At 41.3% G+C, this 22,563-nt stretch overlaps 1 protein-coding gene across 7 annotated transcripts in view; it reads left to right on the top strand.

Moving 5' to 3' along the window:
* Nucleotides 1-21,958, top strand: part of ZFP2 (ZFP2 zinc finger protein) — a 25,941-nt gene extending 3,983 nt beyond the window's left edge. For 2 of the 7 annotated variants that reach the window (XM_040444230.1, XM_040444229.1), the window contains exons 3-7: nucleotides 6,772-6,904; nucleotides 7,160-7,252; nucleotides 9,516-9,674; nucleotides 16,443-17,910; nucleotides 18,186-18,691. In XM_040444230.1, coding sequence (XP_040300164.1) covers nucleotides 16,520-17,910; nucleotides 18,186-18,240 — 1,446 coding nt within the window. In that variant the 5' untranslated portion in view covers nucleotides 6,772-6,904; nucleotides 7,160-7,252; nucleotides 9,516-9,674; nucleotides 16,443-16,519 and the 3' untranslated portion in view covers nucleotides 18,241-18,691. Of the gene's footprint in view, nucleotides 1-6,771; nucleotides 6,905-7,156; nucleotides 7,253-9,515; nucleotides 9,675-16,442; nucleotides 18,692-21,355; nucleotides 21,762-21,845 lie in introns of those variants that run through there. The other 5 variants (XR_005781216.1, XM_040444232.1, XM_040444233.1 and 2 more) reach the window with 5 other exon arrangements.
* Nucleotides 21,959-22,563: the final 605 nt, after the last annotated feature.

The following is a 22,563-nucleotide window of genomic DNA, read 5'->3' as shown; positions in this document are numbered from 1 at the left end:
AGAAAGAAAGAAAGAAAGAAAGAAAGAAAGAAAGAAAGAAAGAAAGAAAGAAAGAAAAAGAAAGAAATCATGCATGAAAGAGTAGTGAGAAGCCCAGGGTTTTTTGTTTTTTGGGTTTTTTTGTGGTTTTTTTTGCCCTGCGAGATTGCTTGCAAATGGAACCTGCTAGTTTTTACTAGAACCTGGAGGTCTTGCTCCTCTGGAAAAGGAATAAGATATTAGGGGGACTTCGTCCAGGAGACCCTAAGTTTTGTTTTTGTTTTTTTTTTTCTTTTTAAGGTTAGGCTTGTGTAACCTTGTCTCCTCCAATCCCACAGGACTTGTGTTTTGTCTGTTCATAAGATCAGATATGTCGCTTATTTATCAAAGGAACCAGTTCAAAGAAGGCTTCGTGAAGACAATTATTAGCTGTTGTGATTTCTGTTTCTGTACTACTTTCTCTCCTTTGTATTGTCAAGCTCCATTATAAAAGGCTTCATAACACACCAAAATCTAGGCAGGAGAAAGACGGAATTTCTGGAAAAGAAGGTTTAAAGGGGGAGTGTTCAGAAGATTTTGGTTGATGAAGGTTGTGATTTGGTTGTCAGTAGCCTTGATTCTATTTAGTTAAAACAGTGTTAAGTTTTAAAATCAGCTTTTTTCCTAGGTATAATTTATATAAAATAACCCATTTTAAGCATATAATTCATTGAGTTTTGACAAACTTGTGCACCAACATAATCACTGCCCCAAACAAGCTAGACAACATTTTCATCACCTCAGAAAGTGTTGTCACCACCATCCAGTCTACATCCCCTATGCCAGGCAATCACTGGTTTGATTTCTGAATATTTCAGTAGGTGTTTCCTAGAAACAAGCTCTTGTTTTATGTAACCAAAATACAAGTACTGAATGAGGAGATTTACATGGATACAGTGCTATTAGCTAATCTGCTAACCTTACACATATTTTCCCACAAATGTCCTTTGTCTGGTCCAGAACCAATCTAGATTACAACTGGGATTCAGCTGCTACATCTCCTTAGCCTCCCTTATCCTGGAACAGCTCCTCAGTCTTTGTCTTGGATGACCATGACACTTGGAGTTGGGACGCATCAGTGTGTCTTTCCCCTATTGGCCAGAGATGTGACTGTGAATCGCACAAATATGACTCATATTTGCCCTTAAATTTTATCTTCTTGGGGCACCTGGGTGGCTCAGTCGGTTAAGTGTCTGACTCTTGGTTTTGGCCCAGGCCATGACCTCACGGTTCGTGGTTCAAGCCCCGCATTGGGCTCTGTGCTGACAGTACACAGCCTGCTGGCAATTCTCTCTCTCCCTCTCTCTCTGCCCCTCCCCTACTTGTGCATGCATGCTCTCTCTCTCAAAATAAACTTAAAAATAAATTTAATCTTCTTTTTCTGAATATAAATATTAGGCATGTAGTTGTAAAAAAAATTCTTAAGGCTATAATATATAATTACAGGTCTCAAGCCCTCAAAACTAAGCATTCTTCTGGCCTTTTAAATACCTATTTACATCCTTTGTCCAGTTTTATACTGGGTGGTTTATGTATAAAAGAAGCCTCTTATGTAATGTGGATACTAATCCTTTGCCATAAATCACCAATATTATTTATTCCCTGTCATTTTTCTTTTATATCTGTTTATAACATCTTCTGCCAGAAATCAGTTTTGGAAGTTTTATGCAGTTAACTTTCCTTTTACTTTGTTTGGCTTTGGAATCAGGCTCTGAAAGGCTTTCTGTATCCTAAGATTATATAAATATTCTTCTACATTTTCTATTAGTTTTATCATGTTAAATTTACATCCTTGGGCTATATGGAATTTATTGTATATAATGAGAGATTGTAGTCCAACTTCATTTAAATTTTTTTTTAACGTTTTATTTATTTTTGAGAGAGAGAGAGAATGAGAGCACAAGCAGGGAAGGGGCGGAGAGAGAGGGAGACACAGAATCTGAAGCAGGCTCCAGGCTCTGAGCTGTCAGCGCAGGGTCTGAGGTGGAGCTTGAACTCAAGAGCTGTGAGGTCATGACCTGAGCTAAAGTCAGACACTTAACCGACCGAGCCACCCAGGTGCTCCTAGTCCAACTTCATTTAAAGATGTGGTGAAGCATTTCATCATCCATTTGCTAAACAGGGATTGAGCACCCGCCTACCACATGTTATGTGGTTACGCTCCGAAGAGAGCAGTGAATGAGTCAGGATGGGCCCCTTTCTCCTAGATCCTGTCTGGGCACAGCAATGAAGAAGAAATAATCACTGAGGACACTGTTAGGTGCTGTGGTGGCCACCCAGCAGGGCGGCATGGTGGAGTGTGATGTCAGTTTTAGCTAGGCAGAGCCGGAGTGGCACCTCTGAGGAGCTGGCATTCAAACTGATGTAATCTACTCCATAATGTACTTATTCTCCATAGATTTGAAACCCTACCTTTAATGTATATTCTATTTATACATATGTTATAAAAAGTATATGTATGTGTCTGTATACACACACAGGTTTTTCTGGACTCTGTTCTATCGCTCTCTGTTATAGTACCACACTATTTTATTTGTTTAGAATTTATTTTGTTGAAGCAATCCCCCCCCCTTGATTTTCTTTTAAAAATTCTGGTTATTGGACTATTCATTTGCATTTACCTTTATAGTTGAAATTTATTATCACCAGGTTCCAACAGTAACTGTTAAAAAATATGCAATTCTGATTTGAATTCCACTAAATCTATATCAATTTGAGGAAGACTACCATCTTTTACAATGTTTATTCTTCCTATTGAATAAAAATACTACCCTTCGTTTTATTCAGACCCTTCATTATGGCTTTTGCTAAGGTTGATCACAAGGATCTTACATACTCCTATTAAGTATATTCTAAGGTTCATTTTTTTTTTTTGCTATTGTGATTGAGATTTAACCATGATTGTGGTTTTTTTTTTAAGTTGGATTGCTAAGAATTATATCTGAAAACATTTCGTAGCTGTTGTGACTCAAACTTCACTATCATACTTTCTTTATAAATTATACTTTCATCATTAAAATATCCCTATTCATTCCATTTGATTCTTAACGTTTTCAAAGAATAACAATATCAAAAAGCCTGTGTTTTTAGGTTTAAGAAAGCTTTTTCATGAATGAGATAAACCCATGAATCTGCTTATTTCAAACACCATGAGTTACCCTGTGCTTTTAACGTGCTGGGGAAGAAAAAGACCCATATGGAGTGGAAAGGAGAAAGGGAAAAACATCTGAAGGGATTAGCAGCAAATATATTTTATGGACGACAGAGATTAACAACAAATATATTTTGTGAACAATATCATTAAGTTTCACTTTGGCCTTTTAAAATGCTCTTTTGTACTTATCTAAATCAGTCTTCATGAGTCCTTTTATAGTTCAGGGATCCAGAGTGTTTCGTAGTAAAGACAAGCTCTGTGGCAACTTGGGAGCTCTGCTCTTCGGGTGACAAGAATACAGGGAAGTGGGGAAGACCGGTGTATAGCCCATAGGTGTCTGAATCTGAGCTTCTAATTTTGTCCAATATATTCAGCTAACAAGACAATTTATTGAAAAAAAAGTGGATTAATTTTTGGAAAGAGAATGTCCTATTTCTGATGTTACCTTCTTTTACAAAGAAGGGGCTTATGTTTTGTTTCCACATATATTCTACCTTATCTGCTATTTATATGTTCTCTTCCTTGTTTCTTCTTTTTTCTTTTCTCCTTGCTGTCTTTTTATTTGCATTTGCTGTATCTTGTCTCTATCCCCCTACATAATTATTTTTTAACTTTGTGTTTTAGGTCTATCTCTTGTATGTGCTAGATTTGAAACCAACTTGAGTTTTTGTCTTTTTAAAAAAAATTTTTTAAGTTTATTTATTTATTTTGAGAGGCAGAAGGACAAGAGAGCATGAGCTGGACAGGGGCAGAGAGAGAGAATTCCAAGCAGTCTCTGTGCTGACACATTACAGAGCCTGATGTAGGGCTCGAACCCACGAATCATGAGATCATGACCTGAGCCAAAACCAAGAATCAGATACTTAACCAGCTGAGCCACCCAGGTACCCCAAGAGTTTTTGTCTTTTTAATAGAGAAAGTCAATTTGTTTACGTATGTTGTTATACAAGTATCAGGTCTTTTTCTGATTATTTAATTATCTAGGTGTATTATGCTTTCTTGTGTCCTTTTTTTTTTATAACATTTATTTATCTTTGAGAGAGAGAGAAAAAAAAGCGTGAGTGGGGGAGGGGCAGAGAGAGACACACACAGAAGCTGAAGCAGGCTCCAGGCTCTGAGCTGCCAGTACAGAGCCTCATGCGGGGCTTGAACTCATGAACTGTGAGGTCATGACCTGAAGTCGGACGCTTAACTGACTGAGCCACCCAGGCACCTCTCTTGTGTCCTTTCTTCACATTTGTTAAACTGATGATTTTTCTTGGTTGGTTTTTTTCCTTTCATAAAATGGAAGTTCTGTCTTGTAATTAGATCCTACTAGTAGCTATCTTTATATTTCTTGACAATATTTGTGAGTGGTTTTTAACAGTTTGTTTAATGTTGACATATTCATTAAATAATTAGGAGAAAATGAGGAGGTAGAAAGCAAATGAACTCTGCCTCTGTTTTGACACTTTTTCTGGAGATTTACAGCCAGCAGGATGTAAAACACACAAATTTTTTGGACGTCGGTTCCGTCCCATCTGCGGTCTCTGGGCCTTTTATGCCCTCTGCCCACTTACACAGCACAGCACCTCGTCGACTGTTTTATTCCCATTATCTAGTCCCTACTTCTTTCCATACCGTCTTCTTTCATCTTTTTCAGAGAAGTTTGAAGTAATTTCATGTAGCTGCTTCTTATTCCTGATCTTCCATTTAGCGCTTCATCCACTGTAAGCTGACTTCTGCCTTCACCACTCTGTGGAAATTAGCTAATTTTCCAACCAGCAGCTCTCTTTTCAGTCATCATTCTGTTTGACCCACCCCTTCCTCCCTGAAACTCTCTCTCCTCCTACCTGAGTCTCCTTCCCTCTCAATCCCTCCTCCCACGCCCCCTTCCCCCACTCTCTCTGATGGGGGTTGGTTGCAAGGGTTCTTTTCTTGGCTGCCTTCTCTTCTCACAACACAAGGAGTTAGATGTAGATGGCCTTTGGTTTGAGCCCCAGCTGTGTGATCTTGGAGATGTGATTTAACCATTTTCATCCTCAGATTTATCATAAAATGGTGGCTTTAGTGCTATCAGTCTAACAGGCTGTCATATGGATTAAATGAGGTGAGGTGTCAGACACACTTGTTAGTGCAAAACTCAGGATGTTAGTGCTGCCTTCCTATGTTAGTCAGGGTTCTTTAAAGAAACAGAACCCAGAGGATATACATAGATACAGAAAGAAGTTATAAGGAATTGGCCCAGGCGATTAGGGTGGCTAGAGTCCCCACAGTCTGCCCTCTGCAATCTGGAGGCCTAGGAAAGTCAAGGTGTATGTAGTCCTACTACAAACCCAGAGGCCTGAGGTCCAGGGGACTGATGCTCTAAGTCCTGGTCCAAGTCTGAGGGCTCAAGAGCTATGAAGGCCAGAGGAGGAGGCTGTGTCAGCTCGAGCAGAGCCAGCAAATTTGTCCTCTCTTAGCCTTTTTGTTCTATTTGGGCCCTCAGTGAATTGGATGATGCCCTCCCACATTGCTGAGGGCTGACCTTTACTCAGTCTACTGACTCACTGGGAGCGCCCTCACAGAAACACATGGAAATAATGCTTTACTAGCTATCTGGGCATACCTTAGCCCAGTCAAGTTGATACATAAAAGTAACCATCATGTGAACTCATTCAACAGATACTGAATGCCTATCCCGTTTTGCTTCCTAGTCTAAGGGCTAGGGAACTAGGCTGAAATGGGCTTATAAATTTGAAATGCCATTTCCAAGTCAAGCTGGGTGTTTTATTGGTCCTCTCAACCATGTTCTAGATGTACCCTATTTGTACACGTTTTCCCTCCATTAACTGGGATTCCTGCCTATATTGTAAAGCCTGAAATTCCATGTGCTGCCTTGACAACTTTGAGCCTCATGGGGGCTCCAGAGACCTAGCTATGAGTTCCCTTGGTCTCCTTGCCCCAACCCAGCAGGAAAAGCACCCTACTCAGCTAGCTCTCCCCTTGGCCTGACCAGGTGCACTCCTCCCTCCCAGTGAAACCTAATGGGTTTCACCTCCCTACCAGCCCATGCAACTGTTCAAACAAGCCAACTGCATCTTCCCACGGTTACCAAGGGTCACCTCACCCTCTTGTCGCTACACAGCCTGTCTCCCACAGCCCCTGCTGGTTCACAAGTGCAGCCCCTGCGTGGCCCTGCATGGTGGGTATTTCCTCCTTCCCCAGGCTATGAGTTACTGATAAATTGCTGTCAGTCTTTCCCATCCAGTGCTGGGTGTCATGTGTTCACTCATCTTGTGCTATTTAAGGAGCAGGATCCCTCTTTCACTAGTGGGGTAAATGGGAGGTGATCAGAACACCACCTACTTTTCTCCAATGGTAATCTAGAGCAGCCTTCTGTATGTTTCCTGGTTATTCCCTAATACCTCCTCTTCCTGTCCTTAAATGCCAAAGCATTTCTATATTATACGTATCTCTGATTATTTCATGATAATGCACATTTTTATTTAGTTTCTTTTGGCAGATAATACATTTTTCTCACAGATCTCTTTATCCTGTCCCTTCTAATGCTGCTTGTTTTTGCACTTCCCTCAGGGGGATTTTATTGGCATAATCCTTTGAGCATGAATTTATAGTTTCAGGAGTCAGTGACATTCAAGGATGTGTCTGCAGATTTCACTTGGGAGGAGTGGCTTCGTCTAGATTCTGCTCAGGGGAATCTGTATGGGAAAGTGATGCTGGAGAACTACAGGGACTTGGTTTCACTGGGTAAGGACCTCTTCTCGGAACTCAAAACCTCCCTGCTGACAGCCTTCCCCACCTCCTGACACCTTGTACAACCAATGAAATTCAGGAATCTGCACTTGTAGTCCTGCTGTTATAGGTCACTGTTTTAGGGTGTTCTCTTTGGATGTGGGCTGGAAAATGGAGCCGTCAGAAGGCCTGAGGGGGAAGGGACAAGGACAGGTGCTGGGAATGGTTTACTCCATTCAGAACCCAAATTTAGTGTCTCCTCCCGAGCAGGGCATCGGCTTTCCAAACCAAATGTGAGTTCTCAGCTGGAACTGGAGGAACTGAGCCAGGTGACAAAAGAACTTCCAGCGTGCCTCTCTCCAGGTGAGTATCGGGTGGCAGGAACTGGCTGCCTGAGTGTGTCCCCCAGAAGAAATCACAGTGGAGCTCCCTGGGTCTCTAGGAGAGGCTGCACCACCAACATGTATTCTCTCAAATGCCTCCACCTTACTCATGTTGCTCATCCTCTTGCAAAAGTCCTTACCAGGGAGGGAGGGAATCCTGGATGAGGATTTAAATGAGTTATTATATTTGTAGCACTTATTAATTGCCTTGAACATCAGCAAATGTTAGCAATTATTATTTCCTCTTCTGTCTTCATCTGTACTCCGAGTCCCTTTCTGGCTGTCTCTATATTCTCTTTCCTCTGTTTCCTGAGTCTTTCAGCCATACTCTGTATCCATAGCTTTCTTTTCCCTCATTCATTTAAAACTTTGTCAGCCTTTCTAAAGGAAACTAACGTAGAGTTGCATACTTGTATATGTGTTTATAGTCTTCATTTAAAAACAAATGAAGATGACTTTAGCCTTGTTATTTTCACTAGTAACCTCACATCTTACATATTCCCTTTCTTGTTCCTAAATTTTTAATCTGCATCCGGATCTTTCTCCTCTAAGCATTTAATGCATTTAGTCTTTGTTATCTGGTTTCTAATCCCCATTACAACTGAAATTTCTCTGTTAGATGTTATCACTTTTTCTGAAAAAAAACACATTTTACACCCTTTTATTCTCTACTCAATATGAAAGCATTTACCACTTCTTCTTAATATATTTTTTAAATTAAAGAGATAGACACATATTTTTTGATCTCTGGATAGTGTATGGCTATCAAGTATAAAGCAATAAAAAATCAGTAAAATAACATTGATAGGAAAAATAGAATCTTCTGAACATTGCTGGTTTCCAGTTAGCTTTCTGTTCTTTAGAACAGGATTTTAAAGAATCACTGGTTCAAAAGATGTATTTTGTAGGGCTCATGCTACATACTGCACAATTTTGGATATTTTATGATCCCTTAAGGTAGCTTTAAGTGCCTTTACTATATAGATTTCTGTGGATTTGATTACTATTGCTATTTTTATTTGTTCTTATGTAAATGACCTATTTATTCAACAAATATTTTGTGAGCACTAGGCCCTGGCCCTAGCATTGTGGTTATGGCAATAAACAAGACAGGTGGTTTCCCCATGGAGCTTATTAGTCTAGTGGGAGGACAAAAAATTAGTAAGGAAATAAAGTAGGGAGGGAGAAGGGACAGGAAAGGAAGGAGGAATGAAGGGAATGAATGACTTAGAGTCCCGGTGCCATGTGGAAAAAGCAAGCAGCATAGGGGAACTAGATCAGGTAACAGAAGCTGTGTTTTATTTATTTATTTATTTATTGGTGTTTTTTTTTTTAGTTTTTTTTTTTAATGTTTGTTTATTTTTGACAGAGAGAGAGAGAGAGAGAGAGAGAGAGAGAGAGAGCATGAGTGAGGGAGGGACAGAGAGAGAGAGGGAGACACAGAATCCGAAGCAGGCTCCAGGCTCTGAGCTGTCAGCACAGAGCCCAACACGGGGCTCGAACTCACAGACCGCGAGATCAGGACCTGAGCCGAAGTCGGACGCTCAACCGACTGAGCCACCCAGGCTCCCCAGTACTTATTTATTTAATGTTTATTTTTTTGAGAGAGAGAGACAGAGTGGGGAGGGGCAGAGAGAGAGGGCAGACACAGGATCTGAAGCAGGCTCCAGGCTCTGAGCTGTCAGCACAGAGCCCGACTCGGGGCTCAAACTTATGAACCTTGAGATCATGCCCTGAGCCTAATTTGGACACTTAACTGACTGAGCCACCTGGAGCCCCACAGAGGCTCTGTTTTAGAGGGAGTGATCAGAGAGGGTGGATACTGAACACCAGCGAGGGGGACAGAAAAGAGTAGTCAGAGGAGGAGGAGAGAACTTATGGAGAGCCACGGGAAGAGAGAAGCAGCGGGAGTGTGCAGGTGCGCTCTAAGAACTGGAGGGTGCTGTGGGCCTTCGCCATAAGGACGCTGAGGATGTGGCCTTGGGGAAGAGCACTTGTAGTGCAGAGGGAACTATGCTGTGGGTAGATGAGTAAAGATGTTTCAGACTGTCATTTCAACAGAGTTAACTTTAGAGGAAAAGGAAGAAAGGGCAAGAGCTGAAAGAAGTCAGAGGTCAAGTGCCTCTGGTTTGTTCACCAGCGAAGAGACTACTGTGTATTTACAGGAGCAGAGGGGAGAAACTGAAGACCCAGAAAAGTGGAGCAAGAGAATGATAACCAGAAAACTGGTGTGCAAACGCCAGGTCCGCTTTTTTCCAGGTTTTCTTCGATGTTACTGCCAGATTAAGTGACCATTTAGTCTTCTTATCCTGTCCAAAATCAAGACAAGAAAGCGTCGAGGACGGGGTGCTGTATTCGGCTCTTGCCCAGCCACCATGACTCACTCCTCATAACCCTACGGGGTAAGTAGTGTCAGCCCCTCTCCAAGTGCAAGAGATGGGCTCAGAAGGGGAATGACATGCCAGAAGTTGAACACAGGATTCTTATTTTGTTTTGTTTGTTTTTGCCTTCGGGCTTAATGCTAATTCTAAAAAAAAAAAAAAAAAAAAAAAATCATAACTTTCTTTCCTTGCCTTGCTGTCCCTTCTTATTTCCAAGTATCTAGCAAAAATTGAACTTCTACATCCTGGCCCAACTTTCCTTTTAAATTTTTTTTTTTTTTTTTTACATTTTATTTATTTTTGAGAGAGAGAACGCAAGTTGGGGAGAGGCAGAGAGAGGCAGAGAGGGAGACACAGAATCCGAAGCAGGCTCCTGGCTCTGAGCTGTCAGCACAGGGCCCGACGTGGGGCTTGAACCCATGAACCATGAGATCATGACCTGAGCCGAAGTCAGATGCTTAACCGACTGAGCCACCCAGGCACCCCCCAACTTTCCTTCTAGATGATCGTTTTGCTTTTTTGTACTAAGGTTTTCATCTATACAGTTGGTACTTCATCATTAGATTTTGCCTCTTAGAAAAGCTGAGTAGAAAATGTAAAGACAGAAATGCTGTTCCTAAAGACAGCATTATTGCTAGTAAACTTGTTAATGTTGAAATAGATGGGAATTATTAGTAATATGGAAAGCAGTGAATTTTTAGCCTCTAATCAGTGGTCATTAGACTTAACTCCGTTGGTGATCAGTTATGAAGGAAACAAATAAGAACATGTGTGAAGTATTAGAAATCTATCATCAAAGATTATGTCTATAAAATAAGAAACTGGGATTCTGTAATATTTTAAGATCTCCAGGAAGCTACCCTTTACTACCCCTAAACATAGAAACTTATTGTGTTTTATACACGACTTTGTATCATTCTCAGAAATATGCCGTGTGCGCGCATACGTCTGCGTGTGTAAACACATGTACACGTACACACAGAATTTATATACTGTTACAGAATCTGTATTTACCTTCATGCTAATCTGATCTCCCTAATGTTTAGTACAAATGCATTGTCTTTGCCTCCGTTAGTAGGAAAACTAATCTAAAAGACCATAATAAGTGTAGGAGTATCTATAGTTCATTGATCCTCATACAGGGCAGGCCCACCCCTGCCTCAGGACCTCTGCACTGGTGTTTCCTTCTGTGTGGGATGCTCTTCCTTCAATAGTCCTGTGGCTCCCTCCTTAGCCCCTAAAGTCTTGGCTTCAGTGTCCCCTTTTCTTTGTGGCCTTTCCTGAAAACTCTATGCAAAATTGTAAACCTTTCCCCTCACTCATCAAGTTCCCTGTTTCCATTTTATTGCTTTTCTTTTTTCCATAAGGTATGCCAATAAACTCCTAAGTATTTTACTTATTTACTATATTGACTGTCCTTCTTCCTCTCACGAAAACATAAGTTTCCTAAGGGCACAAATATGTTTTGTTCATTATTATATCCTTAGCACCCTAATCAGCACTTGGCTCAATAAATATTTCTTGTAGGACTGATTAATCATGTTCAGAGGATCAATCTGGCTGCTATATGCGAATGCACTGCAGAGTAGGAAGTCCAGTCAGGTGAAAAGCCGAATAGTCTGGTTGAGTGGAAGGAGTAGCTTAACTACTACGTAGGGGATAGAAGATAAAAAGAAATGGACTTGCCCTAGGAAGAGCGAGACCTGCTGCCCAAGTGCTATACCCACCCCAATTCTCTGCAGGCTCTTGGCCTCTGCTGTGGCCACTGTCAGCCATAAAGACTGAAGGATCTATATTCTCCCAAACCCTTTGGTCCTAGGGACTCTTGTTCATGTCCTGATGAGTACCAAAATTATATAAATCCTATAACTAGACATTCTAAGATCATAAGAGAGTATGAGCTATCACTTGAAAGCCCTGTTTAGGAAAAAAAGGAAAGGAAGAGAGAGCTGTATATTGTTTCACATGAAATAATAATGGTAATGATAACAGCTAACAATCAAAGAACTCTTATCCTGGCCAGGCATATCACTGTGCACATTACAGGACCCTTATTTAATGAGGTAGCAAAATAGCAAGCATCTGAAACCTCATCCAATCTTGGACGAGCTGCAATGGGTTTTTTTTCTTTTTTAGTTTATTCATTTAATTTTAGAGAGAGAGAGAATTCCAAACAGACTCCACACTGTTAGTACAGAGCCTGATGTGTGGCTTGAACTCACAAACTGAGATCATGACCAGAGCTGAAGTCAAGAGTCGCTTGCTCAACCGACGAGACACCCAGGTGCCCTGGAAAAGTGACAGTTTTTGATCCTTAGTGCTCCAGTCCCAACCCCTCAACATTTCACTAATTCTGAGTAAAGCTACCCTAACAATTTTCTTTCCATGGAGACAGTTGTGAGACCTGGGAAAAATAAAAATTTCCTCCCCTCTAAGTTGCCTAATGTATTGGTCACACTTTGGGAACAATATTAAATAGTAATCATCCTTTCCTTGATGGTGTTGTTAGTATGAATTTAGTAGGTTTTTTTTTTTTTTTAATGGTTATTTTTGAGAGACAGAGACACAGCATGAGCAGAGGAGGAGCAGAGAGAGAGGGAGACACAGAATCCAAAGCAGGCTCCAGGCTCTGAGCTGTCAGCATAGAGCCTGATGTGGGGCTTGAACTCAAGAGCCGTGAGATCATGACCTGACCTGAAGTTGGATGCCTAACCGACTGAACCACCCAGGCGCCCCTGAATTGTAGTGTTTTATGTGTATGCTTGGGTACATTACTTATAATTTTGTTTTTGAATCGGGATTGGATGTTGGACATTATCAATTACTTTTGAAGCATCCATCAGGTTGGTCACATGTCCTTTTTCCCATGACCTATTAATATATTAACAGATTCCTAATAGTGAACATTCTGGAACTCCTTGGATAAATCCTTTGTTCAAACTGAATATTTAAGTAGTATTTCAGAAATGGTTTAGGAGTACTGTAATTACTACATCTTTCATATTTAAGAATGTTTTGGTTTTCTCTACACATGTATAGAGTACTAGCCATGTGGAATTCTTGAGTCACATCAGTCTTTCCTCAGTCCCTTGTAGACATGGCTTCACTGTCTTCTGGCATCCTATGTTCTTGGAGAGAACTCTTAGGCCAGTTATTTATCTATTTATTATTTTAAAATATTTATTTATTTTTGAGAGAGAGCATAAGTGGGGGAAGGGCAAAGAGGGGGGGAGACACAGAATCCGAACGAAGCAGGCTCTAGGCTCTGAGCTCTCAGTGCAGAGCCTGATACAGGGCTCGAACTCATGAACTGTTAGATCATGACCTGAGCGGAAGCTTGACACTTAACCAACTGAGCCACCCAAGCTCCCCTTGTAAGCCAGTTTTTAAAAAATTGCTGGTAGTCCATTTTTTTTTCTACAGCAAATCTCCAGAATTAACTTTAGATCTCCAAACCCCATGAAAAAATACTGAATCTTACTGTTAAGTTTTCTGCAGTACATAATGGTGTTTCATCTTAAAATTATTATTTTCCAAAACAGCAAATATTTTGTTGTTCTCATTTGTTTTTAGAAATGTCATACAGAACATGTAAAATGCATGTACTATTTAGCAAAAACCTACATATGCTTCTAATCCCTATGTAAATGTTAACTAATTTTTGTTCTTACATCCACACTATGCAATAGGTGCTATTTAACTGATGAGGAAACAGGAGCACAGATAGGTTAAAAATAACCTGCACATGGTCACACAGCTAATGGAGCCAGGTAGTCTGGCTCCAAAGTTGTTGTCTTAACCATTATGCCATGTTGCTTCTCTCTGTAGTTCATAACAATAAAGATGAATGAATAATAAGGAAAGCAAACACCCACACACTAGAACCCAGATTTGTAACATTGCTAGTATCTTAGGAATGCTTGGTGTGAACCTCTCCATTTATATCCTCCTACCTCCACCCAGAACATAACTACTGTTCTCACTTTGGTGATAATTCCCTTTCCTTGCTTTTCTTTACAGTACTGCCATCAATAAAGGAATCTCTAAATGATACAGTTTAGTCTGTTTTTCACATTTACTTAATTGGACTCTTACTATATATATTTGTGTATAGATAAATTATTCATTCATTCTTTTTGTTATATGTACATATCTTATTGTTAATGTTCACTGTCGTAGTTGGGGCTGCTATAACAGAATACCATAGACTTGGTGTCTTAAACACCAAGTGTTTCTCATAGTTCCTAGAGGCTGGGAGTCTGAGATCAAGGGGCCAGTGTGATTGGGTTTCCAGTGAGGGCCCTCCTCCTGGCTCATGGACAGCTGCCTTCTCACTGCATCCTCCTGTGATAGAGAGCAGAGATAGAGGAGGCAGGCTCTGTTGTGTGTGTCACTTTTTTTTTTTTTTAATTTTCTTTTTAACATTTATTCATTTTTTGAGAGACAGAGTGAGACACAGAGTGTGAGCAGGGGAGGGGCAGAGAGAGAGAGAAACACAGAATCTGAAACAGGTTCCAGGCTCTGAGCTGTCAGCACTGAGCCCGATGTGGGGCCTGAACTCACAAACTGTGAGATCATGACCTGAGCTGAAGTTGGACACTTAGCCAACTGAGCCACCCAGGCGCCCTGTGTGTGTCACTTCTTATAAGGGCTTTCCCCTCATGACTTAATGACTTCCAAAGGCCCTCTTAGTATTATCTCACTGGGGATTAGGCTTCAACACATGAATTCTGAGGAGACACAAACATGAAATCCTTAACATTCCCTGATTTCTACTGTTATATGTGTTTGACAGTTTAGTTATTCTGTTGTTGGTGGGCATTTGGGTTGTTTCCATTTTTGCTATTGTGTACAGTGTTACCTTAAAACTTATGAATTGTGATATACCTTTGCAAGGTAGATTAAGTGTATGTACCTACTAGTGGGTTTGCTAAATCATAGTCTTTGTACCTGTTCTAAGTTACTAGGTAGTGCTAAACTTTTTCAAACATCTGAACCAAACTGCATTCCCACCAGTGGCATGTGAAAGTTCCCATTACAGCACATTGCTAAAATCTGAAGATATCAGTCTGTATTTTTTCATTTTGTTACTCAGGTGTATGTGGTAATCATATCTCACTGGCATTTAATCAGCCTTCCCCTGGTTACTGTTGATATTGGGTATCTTTGCTAGTTTACTCACCGTTATGGTTTCCTTTTCTTAAGTGCCTATTCAAGTCTCTTCCCCATTTTTGTGGCAGGCTTAGTGTTATGTTTTATAAATCTAGGTTCTAGTACTGTATGGGCCAGGTGTTGCAAAGATCTCCTCCCAGTATGTCACTGTTTTTCCTGTTTTCTTTCTTTTGATGCCTTTGAACCAAATTTCCAAATTTGCTATGTTTTGTGTATCATTTATCTTTGAGGGCAGTTCTGTCTGGAGTTTGTATTTGTCTAAAAGTGTGAATGGATCCTCCTTTGCCCTTTATGTTGTTTATTGGGTAGCACTTTGTTCTCAAAGAGCTTTAGTTGGACAGCTGGATAGGATAATGAAGTGGGGTAGGAGGCAGTTCATGTGTTGCCTGTTGGTATTTCACACTCAGATAAGTCCTTTCTGGGGTTACTTGGTGGTGTGTGTGTTTTAGAAGTAGAGCCTGTGTGGCTTTCCACTTTTGTGTGTGTGTGTGTGTAAGCAGGTGAGGTTATAAGGAGGAGGTCCAGTTAGTGCATACCTCAGGCTTCATAGTAAATTCTCCTGCCCACAGGCCTTTGGTTTGTTGATTCAGTATTGATCTTGGTTCTGGTAATTTTGGTCAAGCTGACAACTGATTCTCAGTTTGTAGTTTCCTGTCCTCTGCTCTCATTGTCCCAGGCCATTTTGTCTAGGATAAGAAGTGGGTTCTGAGAAAATAAAGTCTTAGTGGCCACAAGGTCCTTCCTTTTAGCCTGATCTCAAGCAGCTCAACAGATCCTACTTTGCCTTTCCCTGACACCAGTTCACATCTTTAAGGAATGGATATTTAGGAAAGGGTAGAGCCCTTTCAGCCCCTCTTACCTAAAGAGAATGAGAAACTTATAGCCTGTTGAAAGTTGGTGGGAGTGGGGGATAACCCTTAGATTGTGTCATTCTCCCTTTAATTTCAAGTAGGTTGTGGTATTTTATGTTCCAAACAAGCATATTCCCTAAGGGTAGTTTATGTGCATTATCTTACTTAATCCTCATCATATTATTTTTATTTTTTATCTGGGAAAACTCAAACCCAGAGAATCAAATAACTAGTTAAAATGGTAAGTTAATAGCTAGGCTTTAAACCCAAGTATGTCTTACTCCAGAGCCAATAATCTTTTGCTGTGTCACACTGTGATGTTGTACAAAGATTTAGCGTCAGAACTAGAAACAGCATTCAGGAGAGAAGAAACTGCTGGTGGAAATACCAGGTACAATGTGGCAGGGCTTTCTGATCTGCTTCCTGCGCCCCCCCCCCCCCCATCCCAGCTTGTCTGTATACTTCCCTTCATTGCATCTTCATTATTCAGCCTTGTCCAGTGGTCAGTGATTTCAGTGTCCATCCCTGCTGTATACATAGGCTCACTCTTTTCTGTGCTTACCACCTCCTCTCATTCTCCAGTTATTTATGGACTGGTTCACTGTTCCTTCCCTATGTTTTTCTTCCCAGTTGTAGGGACATCTTTGAAAGCTCTCACATGTGCCCTATAGTTATTCACAGTTTCATTCTCTTATTCCCACCTTATACAGTTTTTAGTTTCCCAGCACAGAAACCAATGTGCATTTGAATTTTTTATTTTTTTCAGATTGGAAGACAAGACTTGAAACCAAAGAGTCAACTATAAAGCCTAATACTACTGAAGATATAGCTTATGGGGTAATAATGGAAAGGGAAGGTCTCTGGCATTCTTCTTTAGGGGAAACCTGGGAACCTGATAATTGGTTAGATGGGCAACAGAAAAACCAGGATAGACCTCTGGGCCAAGTGTCAGTTACTCATGAAGAAACCCTCACTGAGAGAAGGACATGTGGAGGTAATGAATTTGCAAGATGTTCTAGTCAGGGGTCAATCCTTGATATAAAACAAAGTATTCCTGTGGGAAAAAGGCCCCATAATCAGAATCCACACAAAGAAGACACTAAACAGAATTCTGAATTAATTAAAACTCAAAGTATGTTTGTTGGAAAGAAAATCTATGAATGTAATGAATGTAGGAAAACCTTCAGCCAGAGCTCATCTCTTCTTAAGCACCAGAGGATTCATACTGGGGAAAAACCCTATAAGTGTAATGTATGTGGGAAGCACTTCATTGAACGCTCCTCCCTTACTGTACATCAAAGAATTCATACTGGAGAGAAACCCTATAAATGTAATGAATGTGGGAAAACCTTCAGTCAGAGCATGAACCTTACTGTTCATCAACGAACTCATACTGGAGAGAAACCCTATCAGTGTAAAGAGTGTGGAAAAGCTTTCCGTAAAAATTCATCCCTTATTCAACATGAAAGGATTCATACTGGAGAGAAACCCTACAAATGTAGTGAATGTGGGAAAGCTTTTACCCAAAGCATGAATCTTACAGTGCATCAAAGAACTCATACAGGAGAAAAACCCTATGAATGCAATGAATGTGGAAAAGCCTTCAGTCAGAGCATGCATCTTATTGTACATCAGAGAAGTCATACTGGAGAAAAACCCTATGAGTGTAGTGAATGTGGGAAAGCCTTTAGTAAAAGCTCAACTCTTACCCTGCATCAGCGAAATCACACTGGAGAAAAACCCTACAAATGTAACAAATGTGGGAAATCCTTTAGCCAAAGCACATACCTTATAGAACACCAGAGACTTCATTCTGGAGTAAAACCTTTTGAATGTAATCAGTGTGGGAAAGCTTTCAGTAAGAATTCATCTCTTACTCAACATCGGAGAATTCATACTGGAGAGAAGCCTTATGAATGTATGGTATGTGGAAAACATTTCACTGGGAGATCTTCCCTTACTGTACATCAGGTTATTCATACTGGAGAGAAACCTTATGAATGCAATGAATGTGGAAAGGCCTTCAGCCAGAGTGCATACCTTATTGAACATCAAAGAATCCATACTGGTGAGAAACCCTATGAATGTGATCAGTGTGGAAAAGCCTTCATTAAGAATTCATCCCTAATTGTGCATCAGAGAACTCATACAGGAGAGAAACCCTATCAGTGTAATGAATGTGGAAAAGCCTTCAGTCGGAGTACAAACCTTACACGACATCAGAGAACTCATACGTGAGTTTTCACTGGACCCTTCACTAGGATTAACTGTTCAGTGATAATAGTCATGTAACATAGAAACCTCATAAATGTAATGACTGTAGGAATCTTTCAGTTGAAGTATAAATTACTATATCAGATAATACAGACCACTGCAGGAAAAACCATATAAAATAGAAAAATCTTAATTCAGAAAGTAAAACTTCCTCCTTTACATCAGAAGGTTTAAATAGCTCATGTTCTAAACGAGGATTTGTGTTGAAGATAAGTTCTATTGTGTCATACTGCAGATCTCCTTTGGACATCAGAGACTTCACACTGGAGAGAAAATGTGAGAGTGCTTAACTGGACAGCTCAAAGACCTGGTATGTAGTCCTCATCTGCCACTAACTTGGACAAGTCACCTACTTTCACCAGGTCATGGTGTCCTTATTTGGTAAATGAGGGATTTTGAATTTAGAAGGTCTCCAGAATCCTGATTAGTTCTAAAATGCTATAAATATAACCAATATTGGGAAATCCTTGACCTTTTACCATGTTATATATGTTATCTAGATGCTCCTAATATGCAATCTGGTTTCCCTGGATGTTTTGAGTCAAAAGTCTCTACCTCTACCAAATGCTATTATTATCCCTCCATTTCCCCACCCCCACCCCCCACTGTTATTTTCTCCCTAAAACATAGGTTGATTGCTACTGGGTGATGAAATAACTGTACAGATCTTAATGCCATAGCATGCTGTTTTGAGTTCTCAATTAAGTCATTAAACTACTGTTAAATAAGCTAATTACAAAACAGTGTAACTTAAATATAGTCTCTAAGTACATAGGACTCAAATACATATCTTTGTATCATAGTCTATCAAATTGGAAAGGAAAGGATGCTAAACACTAATAGACATGAAAATTTGACATAGTAATGAAATCTTTACAACTCAAAACATATTCAGAACAGTCATAGGTTTTTTTTTCAACTTTTTTTTTTTTTTAATTTATTTTTGGGACAGAGAGAGACAGAGCATGAACGGGGGAGGGGCAGAGAGAGAGGGAGACACAGAATCGGAAACAGGCTCCAGGCTCTGAGCCATCAGCCCAGAGCCTGACGCGGGGCTCGAACCCACGGACCGCGAGATCGTGACCTGGCTGAAGTCGGACGCTTAACCGACTGCGCCACCCAGGCGCCCCAGTCATAGGTTTTATAGATCTACAGTGATGACAGCAGTTAGGACAATTTCATTTATTTCATACACAATAAGTGCTAGATATGTGATAGACATGATCAGGAAATCAGACTGGGGAAGGTATGTTCTTTGCTTTTCAAGGGCTAAACTAAGAAATTCGCAGTGGAGGAGAGGAAAGGAAGAATTCAAGCAATAAGGAGGCAGAATCTGGATAATGTGGTAATTGATGGAATGTAGGAACTTGAATTTATTTGGGTGGATGTAGTGCCATAATTAAGAACACATAAAGTTGACTGATTCTGTGGGTCAGTGATAAGTTCAGTCTGGGGGATTTTAAACAATCTGTAGGTATCCAAGTGAAGATCCTGACAGACTAAAATAACTAGCAGGGTGGTGATGAAGGATACTCTGAGCATACTGTCATCAAACAGGGTAAGTGGAGGAAGTAGAACCAGTAGGAGATAAGAGGAAACAACAGCCAAAAGAAAAATGAAAAACAGAAGGAAAAATTAGAAGATGGTGGCACAGAAGTAAAAGAATTTTGTGTAGGGTAAGAATAGTTAATATTTTCAAATGCTTTGGGGGGGTTAAAGTAAGGTAAAAATAGAAAACGACCTTTGGCTTTGGTTATTGATAACCTGTTAAATATTAGTAGGCTGGAGAGTGAAAAGGACTTAGTATCTTGACTGAGAAAGACATTTAGAAAGATAACTAGAGGGAGATTGGGTTGAGAGAGTATATCTATCAGAAGAGCTTTTTGGCTACAAATACTAGAAAGCCCAGTTAACAATCCTTACAAGCAAACAGGGATTTTTTTTTTCCTCACATAACAAATCTGGAAGTAGGCTGGCATTGTTTCAAAGACAAAATTAATTCAATGCCTTGAGTTTCATGGCTTTTCCATCAGGGTTATATGATGGCTGTTCTGCTTCAAGTAAAACATCTGCATTCAAGGCAGGAAGAAAGGGTATGGGAAGCACCAGCAACATCTGTGCCTTTTGTCAGGTTTTCCCAGAAGCCCCTCAGCAGACTTCGGCTTACATTTCATTGACCACAGCTGTGTTATATGGAGGCCAGTCGCAAAGGAGGCTGAGAAAATACTCTTCCAGCCTCCAAAGTGGAGGTAGGCAAAGAAAAGGAGGTTGGAGAAAAGTGTTGATTTAGCCAATGAACAGTCTGCCAAGAGTGGGTTTACATGATCACTGAAAAGAAGAGGTATGGGAGAGTCAAAGGTGCAGAAAGGAGGGAATGGGCAGCTCAAAGTGGGAAAACAAGATGGAGGCAGAGGTAGAAGCTATAGAAATGTTTTTCAACCTTTTTCAAAAGGAAGGAAACTTTTCACTGGGAGAGGTGGGAATCAAGAAATGATGGGTGCAGAAGATGTTTGTGGGTGACAATGGAGGAGGTTCGCTATGGATGCTGAATCCTTGGGCAGTTCAGTCTCTTTGGGCTATGTGACCTCTACAGTCTAACTCTTAGAACAAAGACAAAGGGGGACTGAAACACTAACCTGTATCCTCTGAAACTCAGATCTTTAATATTTGTCCCTTACACTTAGTTTCCTCCTTTTCCCTTCACTTATTTCTTTTTCTAAAGGAGGCAGAGAAGAGATGAGTAGAAAATAGATGAAAATGATAAAGACAGCAGCAAAACAAAGGGTCAGAAGGAGGCACGGGACAAGGGGGAGAGGAAAAATGAAGTGTATTGAAACCTAAGATGGATGCACTAGTTCAAAACGTGGTAAAATATTAACTTTTAGAGGAAGCACCTGGAGAAATGGGTCAGCCAAATGGAGGTCTCGCTACGTTTTCAGGAGTTTTGGAAGTCTTAGGCCCTCAGTCATGCTGGGCAGCCAGTAAGGAGGACAGCCTTTGGTCCTCTCCTCTATCATCAGGGGCAGGACTCCCGGTTCCACTTACTGGGCATGAGAGCTTGGGCAAGACACTTAACATCTCCATGCTTCACTCATTTGCTAGTAGTGCAAACTCCATAGCTTTGGATTACATTAGATACTGATGTAAAGTGCCCAACATATTGAGAACATAGTTCTCAATAAATCTATTATTATCATCCTCATATCCTGAAAACAAAATAACATTCAGACTCCTTAGCATGGCATCGAGAAAATTATCTTAGAATCACAAGACTCAAAACAAATGCCTTGTAGAAAGATTATATAACTGTGGGAGGCTGTCCCTCCCTGGGTCGGTTGTAACAGCCTCCTAACTAGTTTCCCTGTATTTGCGTTCTAGCCTCACCACAGTCTTTTCTCCCTACAGCTGACCAGAGATTCTTTCAAAATGTGCTCAGCCACATCACTCTTGCACAGACTCCTTCAATGGCTTCCCATCACACATAGAACAAATCCAAAGGTCTTGGATGGACTTCAAGGTCTCTAGTACCCTTCAAACTACCTCTCCAACTCTCCCTTGTTCACTCTACGCCCTCTCCAGTCCCGTTAGCCTTGCAAAGCCTCAGGCCCACCAAGCACACTTCTGTCTCTGGACATCGCTGTCCCCTCCCCCTTGGATGGCTCTTCCCCAGATAGTCACATGGTTTCCTCTCTCGCGGTATTCACATCTCTGCTCAAATGTTACTTCCTCAAAGAGAATTTCCCAAGACACTACTTAAAATAATCCCAGTCCCCACCCCACTGCCACAGGTTCACTGCGTCGTCACTACCTGGTAAGTATTTTTCTATGTTTTATTGACTACTTCCTCTCGACTCCAACCTGCGTTAAGTGCAGGTTTTCGCTGCTCTTTCCCCAGCCCCTAGAACAGTGCCTGACGCACAAGTGCTCCAGAAGTGTCAAGAGGATGGAACCTTCCATAAAGCCCCAAACAAGATCCTGTGGTGTCACACAAGTCACTGACACTGCTTCCTAAGAGGTGGCCGACAGTTTCCCAAATGACAAACCCCAGGTCACATTTTTGGCGCCGTTTAAGTCACCACCGACAACGTTAAAACCTCCTCTTTCCATCCCGAGCTCGGTGGAAAAGCGTATTCAAAGGCAACGAAATATCTGCAATGGGATTTTCTATCCATCACCTCATCCCTGCCCGCCCCCACAGACATAACCCCCACCCCGGCGTCCGACACCGTCTCCTCGGCCTCTGGCTCCTTCCTTCCCCGACGAATCGCTGACACCCAGGTCGGCTCTACCTCCTCGGCGTTTCTCCCGCGCTACCGCCCGGGTCCCAGCCACCGTCCAAGGCAGCCGGCCCCGCATCCCGCCTGCCGCCCCTACCGCGCCCCGGCCCGGTCCCTGGGGCGCAGTCCCGCCGCCTCTTCAAGTCGTCTCCGCGCGGTCCTCCTCCAGGAGGGCGACTTTGCGGCTCCTCACCTCCTACTCCATCCTTGGGGACCGTCCCCGATCCTCTCCCCGCGACCGACCTACTTTAGCCCGTCGTCAACTTCTCGCTGTCTTTACGTTCCAGCGCGTTATTTCAGAGCTGAAGCGGACGCTGACTAGAACAGAACGAAAGT

This window comes from Herpailurus yagouaroundi, unplaced genomic scaffold, assembly GCF_014898765.1.
Source record: "Herpailurus yagouaroundi ecotype Mexico unplaced genomic scaffold, PumYag 192, whole genome shotgun sequence".
Classification (NCBI taxonomy): Eukaryota; Metazoa; Chordata; class Mammalia; order Carnivora; family Felidae; genus Herpailurus; species Herpailurus yagouaroundi.
This window is presented reverse-complemented; position numbering and strand designations above follow the sequence as displayed.